Source organism: Halichoerus grypus, chromosome 6, assembly GCF_964656455.1.
Source record: "Halichoerus grypus chromosome 6, mHalGry1.hap1.1, whole genome shotgun sequence".
NCBI lineage: Eukaryota > Metazoa > Chordata > Mammalia > Carnivora > Phocidae > Halichoerus > Halichoerus grypus.
The window spans coordinates 160,766,711-160,789,656 of record NC_135717.1 but is presented as its reverse complement, the minus strand read 5'-3'; the positions used below and the strand labels follow the sequence as shown (position 1 = coordinate 160,789,656).

At 39.5% G+C, this 22,946-nt stretch overlaps 1 protein-coding gene across 1 annotated transcript; it reads left to right on the top strand.

The window, feature by feature from the left end:
* The first annotated feature begins 1,342 nt into the window (after nucleotides 1-1,342).
* Nucleotides 1,343-20,651, top strand: C6H12orf42 (chromosome 6 C12orf42 homolog). The gene is made up of 3 exons (XM_078074188.1): nucleotides 1,343-1,595; nucleotides 16,293-16,664; nucleotides 20,123-20,651. Exons 1-3 carry the CDS (start codon nucleotides 1,343-1,345, stop codon nucleotides 20,569-20,571), a joined length of 1,074 nt encoding a protein of 357 aa, XP_077930314.1. The 3' UTR covers nucleotides 20,572-20,651.
* The last annotated feature ends 2,295 nt before the right edge of the window (nucleotides 20,652-22,946 follow it).

Below are 22,946 nucleotides of genomic sequence, written 5' to 3'. Positions count from 1 at the left end.
CCAAGTGGAGGTTTGTGGCCATAATAGGGAGGAGGGGAGAGAGAAAAATGAACTCTTGTAAAACAAAGATCTTATTTTTATGGAAATGAATAGAAACTCTGAAGTAAGGATGAGACATATGGAAAAGCATAAAATATGAACAGAACGTTTTAAAATAGAAGGTCCTCAGAAATGCTCCATATGGCCCAGCAGTATTTAAGGTAACAGAAAACAGTTCATGTTGCAGCTGCAAGTGTTCATTCCTGGGGTTCAGGACTCAGTTCACAAAACTGTACTCTTCAATTTGTCTTGAAGAATGCTTTCTTTGTCTAGCTCCTGGGGCTAATTCTCTTAGGGTTAGGGGGAGAGTTAAATGAGTAAGTTATTAAGACCGACAATTTTAATTAATTGTATTTCATTCTTAATGAAGGGATAAATTACTCATAAATGATCTCTCCTCCTACCTTACTTAATAATCAATAGTTATGAAATAGTTATGAAAACTTCATGCAGTTTTAGAGCCTCTTTAGAGCTTAGGGGATCTACATATTAGAGCGTAGTAACAACACAGGACTCATAATGGAAACATCATTCTAAAAAGACGACACAGGACATTCAAATGGCATCTCCTAAAAGCACAGTTCATATACACCATTAATGCTAGTCCATGATTACTATCTATCTGAAGAGTCAACCAACAAAAATCACACATTTTACTGAGGATTTTCTGATTTTTGCCATGGTATTAAAAATGACTTGGGAAAATCAGTGTGAACATCAAATGAGTTTTGTTATTTAGAATTCTCCATAGATAATATGCATCTCAATATCCGTTTTGCCCTGCAGAGAGTGAAGGGAAGATTTAATTCACCAAATATGAAACTAAGTCATGTTGAATGCTTGCATCATAATATGTCATATGCCAGCCTTACCGTAGGAAAGCGTTCCTTTTTAATATCCTGGGCTAGGGTGTGACTCAAATCTTTGGATACTGGCTTTGTTTTTTCATGATGTCCATCTTAAATTTGAATGCAGAAAATGAGATAGAAGGAAACCGGAACATAATAAGAAAATGAAGGAATCTATTTTTGTTTGTTCAATAAGACCTTTTTATTTTTCTGACAGCATCAAAAGTCTCATTCTTACTTTTCTTTCCTTTAAGTTTGTAAATTCTGCCAGAACATTTACCATGCCATTGTAGTGCCATTCGTTTCTCATTTTACGTTGTCTGCACAATCCTGATCAACTAATTTCATTTTTCTGCGGCTAAACGATTTTTTTTTTTTGGCTGAATTGACTGGATGTTTGGCTTTGTGTAGACACAGCCTCACTGTAAGTTGGCCCCCTAATTCAATAATTCACCATGAAGACTGGTTTTCATCCTCAGTGTGTTGAACAGGCATCTAATCAACCATTAATTTCCTTTTTGTTGGATGAACATAGTAACTATTTCTTTCCTTCTGATGAGAAACAGAGGCAGAGAGGATTAGGGGTTGCCCTAAGTCAGAAAAGGAGGTTGAAGAATTCAGCCTCAGGAATCCGTACAGTATTCAGGAGTGATGTGGTAGAGAAAGGCCAGAATTTGGGGGGAAAAAGAGATGGAGAAGAACTAATGGGTAGGTGCACCTATGTGGTGCTAGACATGGCACTCAGCACTTTAAATCAAGCCAGAAGGTTCTTTTACTGAAGAGTTGGACAACCTTGGACAAGTCTCTTAGATTCTCTAAACCTATTTTTTTATCGTCCTAGCGTGAAACAAATCGAGTGGAACTGAGCAATATTTTATTTTTTTATAATGCATAATTGTAATATTTCCAATGACAAATGTGAAATTATGCATATCTTTACTTAGTACCTTGTCATTTTCATTCTTGTCTTTTGAACTTATTAAGAGGTGGTAAGAAATTTTACCATATTTATGAGGATGAAAAGTCTTCATTACTTACCTAAGTAACTTTGTTATAAACACTCCATTTATTTAAGAGAAATAACAGATGAGCCTAATAGCGTTCTTACGAATTTAGACACTTGTGGTAGAGACCAATTCAAACTTAAAAAAAAGTGCAGCTACAGTTAACATAATACAATAATATTGACTAGTTTTGGGGTACCTGGGTGGTTCAGTTGGTTAAGTGTCTACTTTTGTTTCAGGGGTCCCCCAAATCCTGGGGTCCTGGGATCGAGCCTTGTGTCAGGCTCCCTGCTTGGCGGGGAGTCTGCTTCTCCCTCTCCCTTTGACCCTCCCTCTGCTCCGGTTCTCATTCTCTCAAATAAATAAATAAAATCTTTAAAAAAATATATTGACCAGTTTTATTAAAGCTATTTGAGTAGACATCATGGATATATGTCTGAATTACATTGATCTTACTTATCTAAAGTAAATGGGATTTGGGCTGAAGCCTCAGGGATGATCTGAACCAGGGACTATGAGAGCTTCTAGGACCCTCCATCTCATGCCCCTCATTCTTCCTGCATGTCACCTTTATTTCTTCAGAGTAGCTTCTTCAATGAGGACTGAAAATATGGTCTCCAATAACTCACAGTTCATATTTCAGAGCATCTCTTTCTGGAAAGGAATAGAGATGTGGTCTCTTAGGTCCTAAGAACAAAAATATATTGAAAGAATCTGATTGTCCAAGCTTGAGTCAGTTGCACAAAACCGTGTAAGGGAGTGTGGTACCATCTTGAGTGATTTTCCCATTGTAACTGAAAGGAAGAATATAATAATAAGGAAACTCTCCTTTAAACTACTTTGAGTCATAGGATCATTAGCCTGAAGAAAGTGTGTGTGTGTGTGTGTGTGTGCACAGACAGAATAAAACATGATTACTAAAGTTTAATAAAGCATTGACAAAAGAAATTCTTTTTTTAGAATTTGCTTAAATACTTAGAATGGTTACTTTTGTATGTTAATGCATTTATTTAGAAAACCTTTCCTGAACTCTCACAGAGTGCTACATGCTAGGCACTGGGCTGGATTCAGAGAAGTATAAAAATGCAGATTCTTTCCTCAATTAATTTACAACTTTTTTGTTAAAAAAAGGGCATACTCACCTAAGACTTTAAATTTTTTTTAATTTTTTATTTATTTGGATTATTTTAGAGAGGGAGAGGTGGGGAAGGGACAGAGGGAGAGAGAGAATCTTAAGCAGGCTCCATGCCTAGTGTGGAGCCTGACCCAGGGCTTAATCTCACAACCCTGAGGTCATGACCGGAACTGAAATCAAGAGTCAAATGCTTAATCAACAGAGTCACCCAGGCGCCGTCTCACCTAAGACTTTTAATTACAATGTGGTTAGTGTCCAGTGAGAATACAGGAAGAACTAGAACCACTTACCCTGAGGGTTGGGCAAGTGTTATGAACATGAGCAGCAGGGGAAGACTTCATAAAAGGAATGGTACTTACCCTGGGCCTTGAAGACTAATAGGATGTAGACGGTAGACAACATTTCACATGGAGGATGTTCTAAGTGGAGTCAATATACAGGGGTGGAAAGAGGACTCAAAGCCAAGGCAAGTGGCTGTTTCAAAACACCTTCCTGATATATTATATACAAAATTATTTTGCCTAGAAAATGCCCTTTTCAAAGATAGTTCAAAAGTTGGCTTCCTTTTATCCCTTATCTGGTTATGCCTTGTTCTGAAATAATAGAATATGAATTTGTGAGGCTGTATTGTAGTTAGTTGGTGTCTTGTCTATAGTATAATAAAAGTAAATTGTTCCAATGTTGAATCCTTCCTTAATATGCGTGAGAATTTCTTTTATTTAACAGAAACTTATTATAGGTCAAGAGGTGATGAATTGAGACTTTGATCCTGTTTTATTATTGAAAGTTACGATTTATGTATAAAAATTTATGGAGTACCTACAATGATGAAATTGACATATCTTGTCTCTCTCCTCACGGAGCTTGGAGTAATTTTGAAGACAGGATAATTCGATAAGCAATTTCAAGTGTTGATTGTTATGATAAAACAAGTCCAAGGAACTATGAGAATATGCAGCAGAAGGAGCTAAGCAGTTCAGAGTTTAGGGAAAAGAACAAGAAACGGAGAGGAGTAGAAATTGTTCAGAGGTACAGGGTCTGTGGAAGATATGCCACATAGAAAGAAAATGTCTGAATGTCAGGAGATAGTATTGAAAGTATGATGTATCCAAGGAACTAAAAAGAACTCTCCTTTCTTTTTTTTTTTAATTTTTATTTTTTTTATTATGTTATGTTAATCACCATACATCATTAGTTTTTGATGTAGTGTTCCATGATTCATTGTTTGCGTATAACACCCAGTGCTCCATGCAGAACGTGCCCTCTTTAATACCCATCCTTTCTCTTTCCATTTCTCGTCTCTCCCTTCTGACCCACACCATGACTATGACTAAGGTCAGAGTGACCCAGCTGAGAGATACATGCTTATTCACTAATCTTTCTCTTGCTTATATTCTTTTCAGATTTCTTAAGTTGAAATAAATTCCAACTCTTTTCAAGATGGTGCTTAATAACCAGAACCCCATATTTCTAATATTGAACATAAAACTGGTTCTGACCAAGATTGTCAAATAAGGAAGCTTGCCGTCTGCTCTTGGGTTTCGTAATAAATGCATGTGATACAATTTAGCTTTGCTCAGTTCTGCCATCACACTTCACTTTGGATAGCCTTTACCCAAAACTCAGAGTTGTCAATAGACCCAGATGTTTGAGTTCTTTTGTACCAACTGTATTAAATCTCACTGATAGAAATTCCATGGGCTTGTTGGTCTCTACTATTAAGAAGACCATTCAAGACTCTGAGATGTTAAAATAAGTGATTTCTCTTTTCAGTGTGGAAGGTTATTCCTGTCAAGAGGAGATGCCATTTGGTCTAATGATTACATGTTATTAAATTAATATTTTAATTGGGTTGCCTGGTTATTCTAACCCCCTATGGCCTCGAGGTATATTCCTTCAAGATGATCTCTCACCATAATGTCTGCAGCTGATTCAAAGAAGTGAAAGGATATTTGTTAAAAGAGGAGATCATCACTCAAGATCATTTGCCTCCTTGGTGTCAGCCATCAGGCTAATACATTTATTTGGACAACAGTAGGTTCTGACAGAACTTAAAAAGTTCTCTTTCTCGGTTGTGAAATATGATGGATGTGCCATACTGGTGACCTTTACACAAGGCCACATGTTAATATTCAGGACCTCCCTTTTGTTGGCCTCAAACAATGGCTGTCATTAAGAAAGCTTGGTTTGCCAATATGCCCTCTGTTAGGATGCTGAACCGCTCCTGATTGGTCACCAGGAAGTATCATGTGCCTTTGATGGAAATGACATGGAAGATGTATGGTCAAAGTGCTGTGCTCAGCACCACTGCTGTGCAGGGGAGAAAACCACTATGACCCAAATAGCCCTGCGCTCAAACAATGTCGCACCAACCAAAGACAACATATTGGGAAGAAAAATGCTTGTAAACTGCGTGTGTTGGAAGATGTATTGGCCAGACGGCCATAGGGCAATCTTTGAACTATTGAAATCTTTAGAAATATTGTTTGGTTCTGAAACAATACTTACAAACCTAATTAATCAAGCATAGATGGTTTATTTTCAGGCTTTCCACAGTGTGTTGCTTTAATGCAAGAATAGGGTCTGTCGGGTTCTTTTTGCTGTTTCACAGAGGCACGCAGAAACTCAGCATGGGCATTCATGTTCATACAAGTTGAAGCTCTAAATTTCAAAATAATATCTACATAGATCTCTGGTGATCCCTTCAACAAAGGCCGGGGTTGGGGGTAGCCTGGATTCCTTTTTCAATTGTTCCTGATTCTATGTGTGACTTTTTTTTCACCCTTCTCCTTCATTTTATTTGTCAGAATCAGAATCACTTATTCACAGAATCGTTGAAGAAAGATAATTTCTGTTGCAATCTCTAGTTTGAGGGGAAAACACTTTTGTGTTTTTGTTTTTTTTTAACAGAATACCTACCATGAAGTGTTGCTTTCCTGAACATGTATTACTGAATGGTATGATTTAAAATATTTTCCAGTCATAGTATCACATTTTAAAAAGGTCATTGAGAAACTGCACATCCTCCAGGGGAAGGTTGGGAGATGTGAAAAACATTTCATATAAAAAGCTAAGGTGCCATCTGGAGTGATAGCACAGGCAGGTAGCACAAGCCTTTGTGTCTCAAGCAAGTCGTGGCTGAAATAAACTAATCACTCAGATGAAAGAATTGTCCAAGTCCTTAGTTGCATGCAAAATAGTGCTGGGCCAGAGTTTTAGCAAGACATGAAATATTACACTGGGTCATGGCAGTTGAATGGCATGAGTACAATCCCCGAGGGTCAACTCCTGGTTATTTATTTAGAGGCAGGTTATCAACTTGGTAGATTATCCAAGTGCTCCCCACTGCGTCCTTCAGGGCTAATGTCACTATTCACCAGCTGGTTAGACTACGAAGGGCAGGAGAAGGAAAAGGGGCTGAAACTCAACCCATGATTATAAAGCTTGTAAGCAAAGCAGATGAAAGATTTGGTGGGAAGAGAGATGCTCAAGCTCATTATTTATCAGGAAAATATACAGATTAAAACTGCAGTAGCAGTACTGTTTTATACCTGCCAGAATGGCCAAATTGAAAAACATAATCAAGTAATAATAGCAAGTGTTGGCAATGCTGTGGGACAATAAGAAGCTTTATACACTGCTAGTGGGAATGTAAATTGGTAAAAACACTTGGAAAACAGTGGGTATTGTATATTAAGGTGGAAGATGTGCTTACCTTATGACTTGGCTATCCCACTTCTAGAGAAACTAGTGTACATGGAACAGGAGTTGTGTGCAAAAATGTTTGCAGCAGCCTTGTTTGTAATATTAAAAAACAAAACAAAACTGGACTTCACTCACACACCCATCAATAAGAAAATGGATGAATAAGTACTGGATATTTATATAATGAAATTGCGTTGGTCTTTGGCTACTTGTTTTCTTTAAACTATGTGTATATGTCATGCATACTCTTGTAGGCATATTAAGTTGTAAAATATGAAATTGCCTATATTTGACCATTTTTGTCCTACAATATAGCAATTTCATATGGTAACATAATGTTTCAAAAACAAATATAGAAAAAAATGTTCAGTGTAGTTAAAAAATACTCAGAGACTCATAGGACTGGAGGCCTGAGAATAGGGCTAGAGAATAATTAGGAGATCATGTTATTTCATCTATAGATGAGGAAACCAGGGTCTGGAAATGTTCATTCAATGAATCCACTAGAAACCGAGTGTGCTGGTTCTTAAATTATACTCTGTTTGAAAGAATCTACAGTCTAACTATAGATCCAATCCACTTCTATGTCCCTAGGCTGGAAAGTTTCTGCGATTCTGTGTACTTAAAACTGAGTAAGGCTGTTGTATCATGGGGAAGAAGTAGTGTTATGGGAGGATGGTGAGGTATGTTTGAATGCTCTTCAGTTACCTTCTGATGCATAGTGAGAGGCTGACTCTGTGTGTCCTTTTACTAGTGTGATATCAGGAGAAGAAACAACACTCTCATAGAAGGCAGGGACAGGCACCCTCACACTTCGCAGAGTACCTGAGCTATTACAGGTACTTGCATCTCTATTGGCCACTTAATTCTCCCACACCTATGGTAGACATCAGCAACTTCCCTATGAACCAAGACACAGCCATGGAACTCCTCTTTAAAAATCGATGCCGCTTCCAATTTGGGCTCTTGGTGTTTGAGATGAAACTTGTTTGCCCTTTTTGGTAGGGGACAAGGCACTAGAGTTGGGATGGTGATTGTGGTGAACTGAGCAATGTGGACCAATCCCAAAGGAAAGAGAAGGGAAGTGGTTACTCTCAGACAAGTCTGCAGAAAGGGAGGATGGAGGGTGTTGTGCACATGGAGAAAGGTAATGTTATAACGCTGACGAGCGTCCATCGGAGGGGTGAGAGATTCATTCATTCGTTTTTTCCAAAAGAAGTTTCTGAGCATGAACTTCTTGCTTAGTGTTTGAGATAATGTGGAGAATGATTCAGAGATGGTACTTGCCCTCATAGAGCTTACATTCTAGTCAGGAAGATTGGAATAATCTTGTAAACAATTATATATATAAAATGTTATTGTAATATATTGAATAAAAATAGAGACATGATGGAGGTCAGGAAGCCATTTGGGAATGAAATGGAGGAGTAAGCTTCTTTTAGAAGCAGTTACCTTTTAGATTAAAAATAAAAAAATAAAGATTTTACTTATTCTTCTCTGAGTCCTTTCTTTCTTTATGTAGATCTGAATTTATGACCTCTATTATTTTCCTTCTCCTTGAGAACTTGTTTTAACATTTCTTGTAAGGCAGGTCTGTAGACAATAAATTTTCTCCACTTTTTTAAAAAAGATTTTATTTATTTATTTGAGAGAGAGAGAGAGAGAGAGAGAACAAGTGGGGGGAGGGAAGAAGCAGGGAGAAGCAGACTCCTCACTGAGCAGGGAGCTCAACTCAGGACTTGATCCCAGGACCCCTGATCATGACCTGAGATGGAGGCAGATGCTTAACTGACTGACCCACCCAGCCACTCCACATTTTTATTATTGTTTGAGAAAGTATTTCTCCTTAAGTGTTGAAATGTAATTTTGCTGGATATAGAACTCTAGGTTGGTGTTTTGGTTTTTTTTTTCTTCCAATACTTTGTAAATATTTCATTCCACTCTCTTCTTGCTTGTAGTTTCTGATGAGAAATCCACTTTAATTCTTATCCTTATTCTTCTAAAAGGTGCTCCCTGCCTCTTCCCACCACTGATTCTTTCAAGATCTTCTCTTTGTGTTTGGATTTCTGCAGTTTGAACATGATATGCCTAGGTGTAATTTTTTTTCTTTTTGGCATTTATCTTGCTTAATGTTCTTTGAGCAGCCTGGATCTATGGTTTGGTGTCTGTCATTAATTTTAGAAAGTTCTCAGCCATTATTACTTCAAATATTTCTTTTGCCCCATTCTCTCTCTTTTCTTCTTCCAAAAAGGATGGGTATCTTGTATCTTATAAAATTGCCCCACAGTTCTTGTATGTTCTGTTCTTTTTTTTAATTTTTAATTTTTATTTTTTCCCCAATCCTTTCTCTCTGTATTTTAGTTCAGAAGTCCTTACTGACCTATCTTCATGCTCACTCTTTCCTTGACCATGTTCAGTGTACTGATGAGCCCATTGAAGGCATTCTTCATTTCTGTTACAGTGTATTATATTTATAGCATTTCTTTTTTGTTGTATTTTTATTGTATTTCATTTTTTAATAAAAACTGTATATATTTAAACTGTACAACATGATGATTTGATACACATATAGTGAAATGATTACTACTATAAAGCTAATTAACATGTCATCTCCTTACATAATTACCATTTTTTTGGTGTGTGATGAGAGCACCTGAAATCTACTCTCAGCAAATTTCCAGGATTCAGTACAGTATTATTAACTATAGTTACCATGCTGCACATTAGATCTCTAGATTTATTCATCCTATATAACTGTAACTTTGTACCCTTTGACTAACATCTCATTTCCCCCACCTTCCTGTCCCTACTAACTAGTGTTCTGCTCTCTGCTTCTATGTGTTCAGCTTTGTTGGATTCCACATATAAGTGAAATCAAGTAGCGTTTCTTTTTGATTCTTTGAGTTTCCATCTTTCTGCTTACCTTACTTATGTGCTCTTTCTTGTTGTGTGCTTTCTCTATTACAGCCTTTAGCATATTAATCATAGTTATTTTAAATTCCTTCTCTGATAATTCCAACATCAGTGTAATATCTGAGTCTGGTTCTTAGGCTTTGTTTTGTCTCTTCAGCTGTGTTTCTTCTTGCCTTTTGGCATGCCTCACAATGTTTTGTTGAAGGCCAATCTTGATATATGAGGAAATAGGAATTGAGATAAAGAGATCCTTGGTGGTGATGGGTATTTATGTGAATCTGGCTAGGTGTTGCGTTGTGTTTAATGTTTATTGTAGCTGTAGGTGTCAGAGGCTTCATATTTCCTCCATTTTCATGCTTTTGTCTACTGTCTGGACTTTGGCTTTCCCTAACTATTCTTCCTCAAAGAGAGTCTTCATCTTCAGCTTTTTCAGCTATAATACGCTAGAGACCTAGTTGTGTGATGATAAGGTGTGGGTGGGGAGAAACAATTTATGATCTTATGATTAAATCTCAGTCTTTTAATGAGTCTATGTTTCTGGGCTCTGACCTTAACAAGTATTTCTTGGTTTTTCTTTTATCTCCCTATGTGAGAAAAGATGGCTAAATGGGGCTGTAGTGGGAAAAATGCCTTTCCCTGGGCTGGGATAAGGCTCTGGTATGCCTTTGCTATGGAAAGTGCTCTGGGAATATTTGGCAATGACTGTTCTTCCCTTTTCTGTGTCAGAATTGTGAAAGAATCTTTCTCAGATCCTCAGCTTGAGAAACTGGGGTGGAGGACTGTGAGCAGGATTCTTCTAAGGCAAAACCCACTGAAGTATAGAGACCCTCTAAAACTGCATCCCGCAGGAGTTTCTCGCTTTCAAGCTACTCTACACTTAGCCTCCAACAATTCATCAAAATTACCATTTAAATGATCCTACCAGTTTATGGCTTCAGAGGCTTTTACTCTAGGTAAACAGACCTTGGTTTGAGTCTTTGGATTCACCTGTCTCTAGATTGTGGGGTGCCAGTTTGTCCTGCAAACTCAGTTCTCTGATGGGTCCAAGTAAAGTTGTTGATTTTTAGTTTGTTTAGCTCTTTCTTGTTGCAAGGATAGGAATGTCAATTTCCAAGCTGTTTCCATGTTGGAGCTGAAACTGGAAGTCCATTTCTTATATTTTCCCCCATTTTTGTTATCATTATCCCCATTTTACAGATGAGACAGATCCAACATAGACTCTTTAGCTTGTAACTGCTATACAAAACTACCATGCACATCCAAGTTGTGATCACTTCTCACTTGGCTGACTGCCAACTGCCTTCTGACCGGCTTCCATTCTTGTCCCCTTCTGCCCACTTTCCCTTAGAGAGCTTTCCAAAGGTATGTGCTGCTGTCATCACTCATCTATGTGAAACCTTCAGTAGCTTTCCATTGCACATTGTGCAGTTCCCAGACCTCGCCTGCCCCTTCGCTCCTGCTCTCTTCCATTCAGCCACTGGGACTAGCAGTCTTGGGAACACAACGCAGTCCTTGTCAGGCTGGAATGCTCTTTTCCCTACTCCTGAACAACTAAGTCCTTTTCGGCCTTTGAGTCAGTCTCAGAGTCAATGTTACCGTCATGGATCTCTACCCATGTTTCTCTGTCTCAGCCCCTTGAATTTTCCCTGCCTTCACTCACCATAGTTTGTAACTCTGCTTAGTTGTGACCTATTTTTGGCATCTTCCCCAGGAGCTTGCAAGCTCCATGAAGGCAGGGGCCACATTTGCTTTAGTCTGTTGCACCCCCAGGGCCAAATACAGGGCAAAACACACAAGTAGGCATTTGATAAATATTTTTGAATAAATAAAATGAGGCAAACTCAAGATGGGTGGAGAAGATACTATTTTCCACTTGAGTCCTTATTACTGAAAGAGGCCATTCAGGAGCTATAGAGGGAGAGGAGAAGGAACATTTTCAACAACAACAACAATAATAATAACAGCTAAGGCTTGCTGAGTACTTCCTGTGTGCCAGGTACTGCTTTGAGCCCTTGTTTATTAATTTACTTACGCTGCATTTGAACCCTGTCTAGTAGGTATTATGATTATTGCCATTTTATGAGTGAGGAAACTAAGAGGGCAATTGAGCAACTTGGTCCTAGTAACACAGCCAGGAAGGGGTAAGAGAGATTTGGCCCAAGGAGTCTGGGTGCAGAACTTGCACACTTGGTCTTTAAGCTCTACCACTGTTCAGGGCTTGTTGCACTGCAACCTCTTTCTGTAGACTCAAACCCATTGGCTTACAAAGGACTCTCACTCCACAGCTAGGAGAAATGGTGAGAAGTGGCAGATTCCATTAAACTCCACGGTGTGGTTAAGAATCCTTTTAAAGAGTATATTGGAGTTTTCAATATTAATCAAAGACCTATTAAAGGGTTGTGTTTGATTTTATATGCAGGAGGTGACATCAATTAGCTTTAGCTCCTATTTGTGCTGACAGTCAAGGGCAAAATGAGCTTTGGGGAATTAATTGTCTCTGGGTTTTAGTTCTTCTTCCAGGATAGTTGCCTCTGGTCCTCCCATAACATGAACATGCTAGTTAGAAGCCCAAGAAAGTGAAGAGACAGAGTGGGGATACAAACATAGGAGTCATATATTGAGGGATAGCTGCCAGGCATGGGCGCAAAGGGGTGCTGCACCATGCCTGCTGGTATCATAGAGGGGCAGAAAGTGCAGGAGTTAAATGACTAGAAAATGAATAAAATGAATAAATCAGAATCTGTCATGACTTATCATGAACTATTTTGCTGCTCAAGAGAAAGATAAATTGCTTCTGTGGAAGACATTCAGCTCTGAGTCTTATTTTATTGTACCTTGAAATCTCCTGTCTGCCACAATATTACTTTCAATGAAATTAGCAACAGATGGAAGACCCGAGCTGCAAGATGACAGGCAGAGTCGCCTACACATGAAAAGAACTTGCAAAACTGGGATAATGGGAAGTTTTTTTTTTTAAGCAAACAACACACCCACAAAACAAGGGCCTCAACTAGTGAGAAAAGTTGGAGGGGTGGCTGGGGGAGCCTCGAGAATGTGGGCTTTCCTGGGGGTGAATTCCAGTTATTGGGCCATAGGCAGATGCCCTGTCTTCTTTGGCACATTGGAAGCCCTGCTGCGAGCATTGACTACAGCCCAAAGCATGGACACCAGGACAGTGTCAGACCTGTGGTCAGGTGCCACAGCTTGTTAGCTGTTTCTGTGCGCACTTCTATCCCTCCCGTCATCAAACCCAGTTCCCGTAGTTTGCTCTGGCAACCTGGCATTGATTGTGGAGTAGAAAAACAAAATCCCCTTAAAATCTAAGACATGGGTCCCCACCCCAGCTTTTTGATGCTTGGTTAGTGGTATGGACAAGGTGCTTACTCGCTGACGTCAGTTTTCTCCTCAGAAAAATGAGGAAGCAAAAGGGTTGTTGTTAGGCTCAAGGGGGATTACTGATGGGAAAAGAAATAAGATGTAAAGGAGATACAAGCTGTAAAGTGATACAGAGTGCTGGTTTCTGAAATGAAGACTTGTCCATAGAGAGATAATACTCTGAGGAGAAAGACACCATTGATTTCATGCTTCAGCATGTTTGTGATTGCTTAGACTAACTTATAGTTATAACAGTACCTGAAATTTCCTATGAGTGAATTAGACAAGTGTTTCCCTGAACACTCATTATAATCCCCATGGGGCTTACAAACCACAGGTCCTGGGGTCCTGGGACCATGTATCTGTATTTTTCAAAGCGTGCTGGGTATTGGCTAATGCACAGCCAGGATTGGAAAATACTGCATTAGATTTAAGAGATGTGTGACCTAATAAAGAAATCATGAGCAGGGGATTTTGGCTAAAATTCTGTCACTATCTTGGTGGGGAAATTTGAAAACTTTTTAAAAAAGACTGGAAACCATTGGAGATTGCAAAATGCCCTTCCATTTGCCACAGTCTCTGGTTGTTTAATGCTAAAACAACTGGTTGTTCTATTCAATTCAGGCAACCTGGTAATTGTATCATAAAGGAAACTTGAAATTCACTCCGGTGTCCCTGAGACTGAGAGGCTCTGGATTGCCGTGCTGAAGTCCATTTTGCTATAAATCAGCTGGTCAATTTAGTCTTAAAATGATCCATTCTGTTGGCCTGGGTAACATTTTGTCATTGGAGAAGTACCTAGTATCTGATAGGAGCTCAGTAAATATTGGTTGAATAACTAAATAAGCATAGTCACCATCTGTCCCAACACCATACAAGGAGGCTTTAATAATTATTTCCCATATATAGTATTACATATATCCATGTATATAATATATTTATTTTATTGCAAATACAATGTTACTTATTTGCTCTTCTAATAAGCAAGGAAATCTCTGTTGCACAGGTAGTGAGATTCAGGCTCCTAGAGGTGTTTTTTAAAAAATATTTTATTTATTTGAGAGAAAGAGAGAGAGCACGAACGGGGGAGGGGCAGAGGGAGAGGGAGAGTAGGCAGAGTAGGGAGCCCAATGCAGGACTCAATCCCAGGACTCCGGGATCATGAACTGAGCTGAAGGCAGACGTTTAACCGACTGAGCCACCCAAGCGCCCCATAGGCTCCTAGAGGTATTTAAGCAGAGATGCATGATGAGGGTGGTGGGGGCCAGCCTCAGATGATTTATAAGACCTCTTTCAACTCCTAACTTTTAGGATGTGAAGGTGCGTAAAGTGCCTTTGAAACTTCCATCCTGTTCTTGATGTTTGAACAATAGAACAAGGGCAGATCAAATGCTGCTGGTTCTAGTGCTGTAAATTTTCCTTTGGGATCAAGAGTCCCAGAGCTACCGTTATGAAAGATTCTAGATACTGCTTTGCATTTGGGAAAGCCTGATGTATTTGTGTGCCATTTCGAATTCTGGGCTTTTAAGATGAAATGAAGCAATCAATTAAAATGAAAATAAAAGCTCAATCTTCCTAAAGTGTTGGAGGTAGGCAAGGCTTCTAGAACTCTAAAATTTGCTTATGCACAAAGCTTGCACATGCATTCCCATGGTGCCCAGCTGAATATTTATAAAATCATATTCTGAGATGAAGATGGTATGGAGGGAAGCAAATGATACTGTGACTTTTATAGGGCTGGCCATAGGCCAAAGATGCAAACTGATGGCCTGTGGTGATTCAGAGAGCAGATGTGTTTTGTGGAGCCCACGGTATGTTTTTTAAAAAATTGAGTGAGTTACCAACATTGAAAAATTATAAGTTTTTACATATATAAAAATATATTTCTGCTTCTCCTGAAAATCCAGAAAAATCTGTCTACACTGGGCCTACCTGCCCTCATGGCAACGTAAGGCATGGTCTGAGAAGTGGCTGGACGTATACTCCCAGCATACCCCTCCTTGGCCCTTTCTCTCATTTCTGTTATCTGCAAGCCCCCCAGAGGCATTTGCTTTGATTCTTCCTTTTGCAGATGAGGCTGTGGTTTAGGAAGAGTGTGTCCTGGTACCTAACATGGCCAGCATCCTCTTTGCCCCTTGCCCACAGCTTGAGCACAAGGAATAGGAATCTTGCTAAGACTTGTTACGCCCTGGCACCGTTTCTGCCACACAGTAGAACTCATGCAATAGACCCCCTTCCCCTTCCCATTCCACACTTCCCACCTCCTGGTTTTTCCTCTTTTCTACCTTCTAATAAGATAGAAATCTAGGAAATCTCTGTTGCACAGGTAGTGAGATTCAGGCTCCTAGAGGTGTTTTTTAAAAAATATTTTTTTATTTTCCGAACTCCCCAAATCTGAACATCTTCCCCCCCCCCCCCCAGCATGAAAAGGGCTGTTGTTAACTGCTCTGGGACAATTGGAAGTATTGTGGATACCTGTTTCCTAGCACTGCTATAATAAAGAATCATAAATGGGATGGCTTAAAACCAAATTGTTTTCTCCCAGTTCTGGCAGCCAGAAGTCAGAAATCCAGGTGTCAGCAAGATTGGCGCCTTCTGGAGGTTCTGAAGGAGAATTCCTTTCATGTCCTTCTTTGAGCTGCTGCTGGTTGCTGTAATCCTTGGCATAGCTTGGCTTGGAAAGCCCCCCACTGCTGTCCCTGCCTCCATCATCACGTGGTGTTCTTCCTGTGCACCCATGTCTGTTTCTCCTTCCGATCAGGACGCTCGTCATATTGGATTATGGCCTCACTCTAACAACCTCAACGTGATTGCACCTGCAAAGACCCCATTTCCAAATAAGGTCACATTCACAGAATTCACAGACAGTTGGGACTTCAACATATCTTCTTGGGGGACACAACTCAACCCATTAGCCTCAAACTAGCTTTCTGACTTATAAAATGGAGGTAATAATAGCATCTGTTAGATGCTATTATTACAGTTTGTGTGAGGACTGATTGACCAACATATCTAGGCCTTCACACAGTGCTTCCAACAGAAGCATGTTCAGCCTTTTACCTCTCTTGCCATATCTTTTCCCTCCTCTACTTCTCCCACTTAGGCACTCAGGTCCTTGGCTTCTTTGTCATTTCTGTTTGTTCAGTATAGAAATGTGAAACAAACAAATAATCCATATATTACCCGATTTCATTCTTTCTACCATTAATTTTGAAGGTAATATTGAAGTGCATTCTTTTAAACTAATATGTTTACCTTTTGCATTGTCTCCAGGAAAGATTCAGACTCCAGTGGCATGTAAAAGCCTGCTTTATGCCCACCCACACACCGTCCCCAGGTCTCCTGTTGTGAGTGCAGCTTCAGAAGAAGAGAGTCATGGAGAAGCCAGTTCCTCCCAGACACCATCCAAACAATTTGATGAGACCCTACTGATCCTCACTGTCAGACGAGAAATTAAGAGAGCCAGAGGAGCACCCCGTGAGGCCTGGAGCAGTCCAATTTTGGCGAAGCATGTGACAAAAAAACTTATTAGATCCCACTCAGTCACTCCTTTGCACCTGGAGGCTGCAGGCACACACATCAATAGGCACGTGAGACTTCAGAACCAGCCCTCCTGCAATTCCAGGGGAGATTCTGCCCCACTTGGTAAGGGACCACTTTGTGGTTCTTGTGTGTGTGTGTGTGTTTTTAATTAATTAATTTATTTTAGAGAGAAAGAGAGAAAGAGCACAAGTGGGAGGAGCAGAGGGAGAGAATCTCAAGCAGACTCCACACTGAGCGCAGAACCTGGTATGACCCTGAGATCATGACCCAAGCTGAAACCAAGAGTCAGATGTTTAACCGACAGCACCACCCAGGGGCCCTGACTTTGTGGTTCTTAATTCCTTGTTTCTCTCTTCAGTTGGTCACATTTTGTTTTTAAATTAATATAAACAGTAAAATTACTGACTCAATGGCAGATCCTATTCTAGAAGGTTCTATAAGAGCTGTATCAGTCAGTCTTGAATGGAAGTCTACTTGTTGTCAAGTATTGTTTTGGAGGAGAGAACAAGTGTGATTTGATGACAAGTAATGTGATGATTCAGGTATTGCACCAAATAATAATGATGATGACAATTATTGCTATCATGATCATTCCAGCCCTCATTTAATTAGCTCTCACCATGTGCCATACAATGTACTGAGCATTTCATATTATTTTATGAAACCCTCCCATAACACCATTAGGCAGGTAATGTCATTATCCCCATTTTACAGGTAAGGAAACTGTGAAATCATAGCACAGAATAATGTATATGACGACAAAGTGTCTCAAAATTGCTCCTAGGAGGAATGAGTAAAAATAAGGAAATGGACCAGAAGGAATGAGCTTTGAAACCAGGGACACCAGGGCTCAAATCTCTACCTTCTCCCGTTTCTGTTCAGTAGCCATGATCAGTCTTATACATGTTCTTTGAGCTCAATATTTTCATCTGCAAACTAACAACAATTAACTGCCTTGAAAAGATGTTGTAATTAGAGGATTGATATAAATGAAGTTCACTGAACACAGCAGGGACCAAACAGCAGTGGGGAAAATGGTGGTGGTGTTTATGGTGCTGTTGTTCAGATTGGAGGTAAGAATATGTGAGGAAACAATGTATATTCCAGATGCTCTAGAACTGTCATGTAGAAGGATTAGATTAATTTTACATAACTTTTTTTTGGAAAATTTTGGTAGATTTCACTTCATATGTTTATGCAGTTTGTTGGAATTGACCAATAGAATAAAGAGACAGATTTTTACTCAATACAAAGGAGAATTTTCTTTGAACTAGAGGAGAATGTCCTGCTTGGACTAGAAGTGGCAAAGGAGGGGCTGGTAGACCTGCTACCAAAGATGCTCATTCAGAGATTGCTTCATTTCTGGGAAGCCAGGCTTGAGGATGGGATGCTGAGGATGCTGGTTGGTTAACTTTTTTTTTTTTTTTGTCTTACTATGTATAAGACAATGTGCTAAAATCTGAACATACATCTTCAGTTTTGATCCATATGGCCATTCTCTTAGACAGGAACTGCTATTTTCCCATGCTTTAGATGCAGAATCCGAAGCCCAGGGGGATTCTGTAACTTTAGGGCTGGAGCCAGGATTCAAGCCTTCTGTTTTGACTCCAGGTCAGAGTATACCTATACTGATTTTAAACATGATGATAACAGCTCTTGGGTATTGAGCACTTACTATTTACTAGATGCTTTACTTTTAGCATGTTCTTCTCTCAGATACTTAACTAGTTTGCTTTTTCTCTTCAAGTCTTTATTGAAATTGTCACCTATGTGTGCATTATTTTTCTACTTTGGATTTATTACCAGCTGATGCTCACTCAGTTCTTCATTTGCTTCTTTAGTCATCTACTTTCCCATCCCCACCCCCTTTCTCCACAACTAGAATTAAGCTCTGTAAGTGCAGGGACATTACTTGCTTTATGCTTCTCTGGATCTCCAGTGTCTAGAATACTGGCAGACATATAACAGACAAATCTTAATGAACGAATAAATGAATGAACAAACTTAATCCTATTAGTGACCTTGTGAAGTAAGTAATACAATCCTCATGGTTCAGGTAAGGACAAAGAGGCTTAGGCCAGGTGATGTGCCAGGATTTGAATCTACGATGGTCTGACACCAAAGCCTTGTTGATTCCATTACACCACACTCCCTAAGAGAGTGTTACAAAATGCATCATTACCGAATTGCATTCAGGGAAGGAATTCCTATTCTTTGCTTATGACAGAGCCTTGACCTGTCTTGACCTGTCTAGGTTACATTCTGTTGCTCCAAATTCCAGAACCGCATCCATGTTCTCTTATGGAATTCCCTTGCACTGATTATTGATAGCAATGAATTGGTCATCTGCCATGGCTGCAAATCCAAATCAACAAATATCTATTAAGCATCTAGTTTTCAGAAAGTTAGTGTGTTTGGCATTCTGAAAGGTTTTACTTACTTGGAGATATTGAAATGCCATTCCACCTTTATTTCCAGGAAATAATTCTTATACTGAAAAATGAAAGTCACTAAGAGTTTTCAGTGTTTGATTTGGGTATGTTGAGTATGTTGGGTATGTTGAGTGTGTAGTGGGAGATGCCCGATACATACCAGGACAGTATGTAATGAGCTAATTGAATTGCCTGGATATAGACTGGCTGTTTGACACCCGCCATAAGGAAGGTACCGTGCATTTTTAACCTCGTGCATAGTTTTTGAAATGTGAATGCCCTTGTAGATTGCTCCAAATATTCTATATATCTACATGCTATTCAAAGCCCTTTAAAACTTGTGGAAAGTGATTTAAAGCACATAAATTTTCTTAATTTACTACTGAAGAATTAGACTTTATGTAGGTCAATGGGTATAATTTCTCAGGGAAAAACTATACATAAGGAGATAAATATATATATATATATATACATATATATATTCTTTTACAGTATTGACCATATTGTAAAAAATCTCAACTTTTACATAAAAATTATTTGACTGGGCAAATAAAGAAAAACATCAAATTGATTATTAGTATTAGTGTGTATGTATGTATTGGGTAGATCTGGATCAGATTAATTCCCTGATTGTTTTAATTTTCAGCTGGTTGAAATTTGTAATAAAAACTTGGGTGTTTAAATTATCAGTTGGAAGTCTACATGGGCTGTGGATCCGTTTGCTTTGCCCACTCTCTAATTCCACTTTATTTTCCACTCAAATTTTTCCCTGGTTTAGAATCTGTGGCCCTATTTTCGTCACCAATTCTTCTGTTTCCCTCTCTTGAGCCGTTTTGAACAGCTTTCCTTGACATGAAAAGTATTATGAGGGTCTGTAAAAATGATTTTTTGGAGAGGGTGCTTTTAAACAACAGGAAGGGAATAGATAGCTTTTTATTTTCTTAAGGCAATGCCAGGGAAGCAGGCAAGGGGAATGTCCGGGGCTTCTCTCTCTCTCTCTTTCTCTCAGCACATTGCAAATGTTGATTTCTCACACATCCAGTTATCAGCAGAGATTTTCTGAAAGTCGCGGCAGGGCGGGTGAATTCCGCACACTTCAGGGCCCCTCCTCCCTTGTCTGCCTTCCAGGTCCCGCTGCGAGGCCTTCCACCGCCATCGGCCTCTGCAGGAAAAGCCAGACCCCTTTGGCCTCGTCGGAGGTCCCCCGGAGTTCCTCGGAGCCAGAGCTGGAGGACAGGAAGGCAGCCCCAGTAGGCGCTCAGGCGGACCCCCATCGCCAAAGCCGGCCCCGGGGCGCGCCCCTAAGTCCGGCTGGAGGAGGCGCAGTTGCCATGGCACGGGAGATGCTCCCCAAGCATCCTCATCCCCCGGGGAAAAGGGGGCCCAGGGTGGACGCCTCCCTCCACGGCAATCTGGCAGGAGCGTCCCTTCCTCTGCTCGCCGGTGCTCCCACCCATCTCCCCTCAAAGAAGTTAATCAAGGTTTGCTCTTCTCCCCCCGCCCGCCCACCCCAGCGTTTCCATAGGGTTTGTTCACAGGCCCCTCCTAGGCCGGGGGTGAATGCTCACTTACACTGACCGCTGCGAGGGAATTGTCTGCGGGTGCTGCCCATCTTCAAATCAATGCCTGCCCAGAACAACAGAAAAGGCCTCAGATGTACTGGTTTCCACAGAACCATTGTTAGGCTTTTGTGAAGCAGTTTTGAACCTAATAAATAATGTCAAAAGTCTCTATCGCAGCCAAAAATGTTCCTTTTGAAGCATTTCTAATAGTATTTTTGTTCTGCGGTGTCTCCCAGTGTCACAAAGAATTTGTGTCTCACAATGGGGATGGGGTACATCGCGTGCCACTTCGCAATGTGCCTGAGGGGATTGGACCCCTTTTTGTTTTGCTCTCACAGGTAAACGGTTTCATTTGCCAACTTGAGCTTTGGTTTAAGGATGTTTTCTAAGGGCCTTTTGAATCTCTAAACAGAGTTTAGGAAAACATAATTGAATGTCTGTAATTTAATAGTTAACATGAAATTTGATTACTCCTGATGTGCCTAGGGGAATTCTTCAGACTATATTAGGGTTTTTATGTCAGAAACCTGAAGCTGGATCCTCCTTTGAGGTCCTGAAACACTTGGAACTCATTTTAATGCAAAAGAGATACTGAGTTTTCTTATTTTGGAATAAAAAAAAAAAAAAAACCACTGGAGAACCTTAGGTAACATTCTATCAAATTGGTCATTTTAGGCAATATTTTTTACTTCAGTTAATGTAGGTTCAACAGCAGCTTTTTACCATGATTTAATGCAGAGACTAATTTTAACAAATGATCTTATGTGTTTTTAGTGTAGTATTCTTTTTTTCAGCTTTGAAAGAGAAACACAAATCAACGAAACCAATACATCCATGTGTAATTTTTCATTCAAGTTCCTTGCAATTTTTTCCCCAGGCTTGGATCCAGAAAGTCTGATAAAGGGTGTTTATAAATCCTACTGCATTTTTCCCCATTCAGTTCAAATTAATATATACAGTATGCCCATATTCAAGACTTACCAGCAAGTCTACAAGTCCAAATTTAAGTCTCAAAGTTTTAATAGGAATGAAATGTTTTAACTAGTAACTGCTTAACATTTACAAGTCTATTTAGTCCTTTGAGGATGATTTGATTTCTTAGCATTCCCTAGGGGGTAATGCACTTTAAAGAACAACAACAACAAAAGATCCCCAAGCTTTAGAGCATTCCTTCCTCCAGACTATGATTTTATAATAAATATGTTTTTATTATTTATTTATTAACATGATTTTATTGTAAGAGAACAAACAGATTATCAGGGGTGGTTCTATAGTTCCCTGAGGGGATAGTGGCATCTGAACACTGGTGTGCACATGACAATCCTAAGTTCAACTTCATGCCATTTGGTTGGAGAGAAATGTGTGGGTAAACTCATGGCTTTATGTGAAATTTTGATGCCAGGATATTTTAATTTGCTATAATTATGAGTTAGTACGACTGATATTTTTTCAGTTACCGAACCTATTGCTTTGCTTGAAGTGATTCTAAAACAACTAACCAGAAATCTGTAGTGGTCAATTGCAGGAGGAGGAAATGTTTTTAATATAGTAAATAGATTCTCTCATCTGTAGAAGTGCAAAATCCTGAATTTACTAAAAATACAATAGAGAAGAAGTAATTCTATTCATAATTGAGAAAGGGGATGCAAGCAAAAGATGTGAAATATGTGGCATACCATATTTTATCTTTTTTAAAAATTTATGTTTTAGAGAGAAAGCGTGTGGCGGGGGGTGGGGTGGGCAGGGTCAGAGGAAGAGAGAATCTTAAGCAGGCTCCAGCACAGCGTGGAGCCCATCCTGGACCCTGAGATCATGACATGAGCCAAAATCAAGAGTCAGATGCTTAACCCACACAGGCACCCTGATATACCGTATTTTAAAGCAGGTTCCCAAAGTGTGTTCCTTGGAACATTGGAATTAAAAGATACTTTGTGAGATGGAGAGTCTATAGATAGATATGTCTGAGGGATGTGGTCTGGCAAACTCCCTCTTAGAGAGTCACAGTAACATATTAAGAATCCCCAGAAATTACATGATAAAAAATCTGATAAACTCTGTTTAGCTTAGTGTTTTTCAATTTTATTTGATCGGGAAATCTTGATTTATTTATCTTTATCTATAATCTTGATTTATTTATGTGTTTGTCTGTGTGTGTGTGTGTAAAGACACACACAGACACACACATATTTTAAAAAATAGCACCTGTCTCTAGCACTAGTGTCCTATGGAACACATGTGAGAAAACTTCGCTCCAGCTCTATTCTAAATATACCAGAATTCATGTAAACTGGTAGGGTTCAAAGGAAGGATTACTTTTCAAAGGTAGTGAAGAAATAATCAGAGCTAAAGAAAGCAACCCTTAATAAATACCTCCAGGACCCCATTCTTCC

What these genes read in the sequence shown, in the direction of transcription:
- C6H12orf42 (XM_078074188.1), top strand. Translation starts at nt 1,343, where the DNA reads ATGAAGACTGGTTTTCATCCTCAGTGTGTTGAACAGGCATCTAATCAA. An exon ending in AGATGGAGAAGAACTAATGG is followed by an intron (nt 1,596 to 16,292) that starts GTAGGTGCACCT and finishes CATTGTCTCCAG; the next exon opens with GAAAGATTCAGACTCCAGTG. An exon ending in GGGAGATTCTGCCCCACTTG is followed by an intron (nt 16,665 to 20,122) that starts GTAAGGGACCAC and finishes TCTGCCTTCCAG; the next exon opens with GTCCCGCTGCGAGGCCTTCC.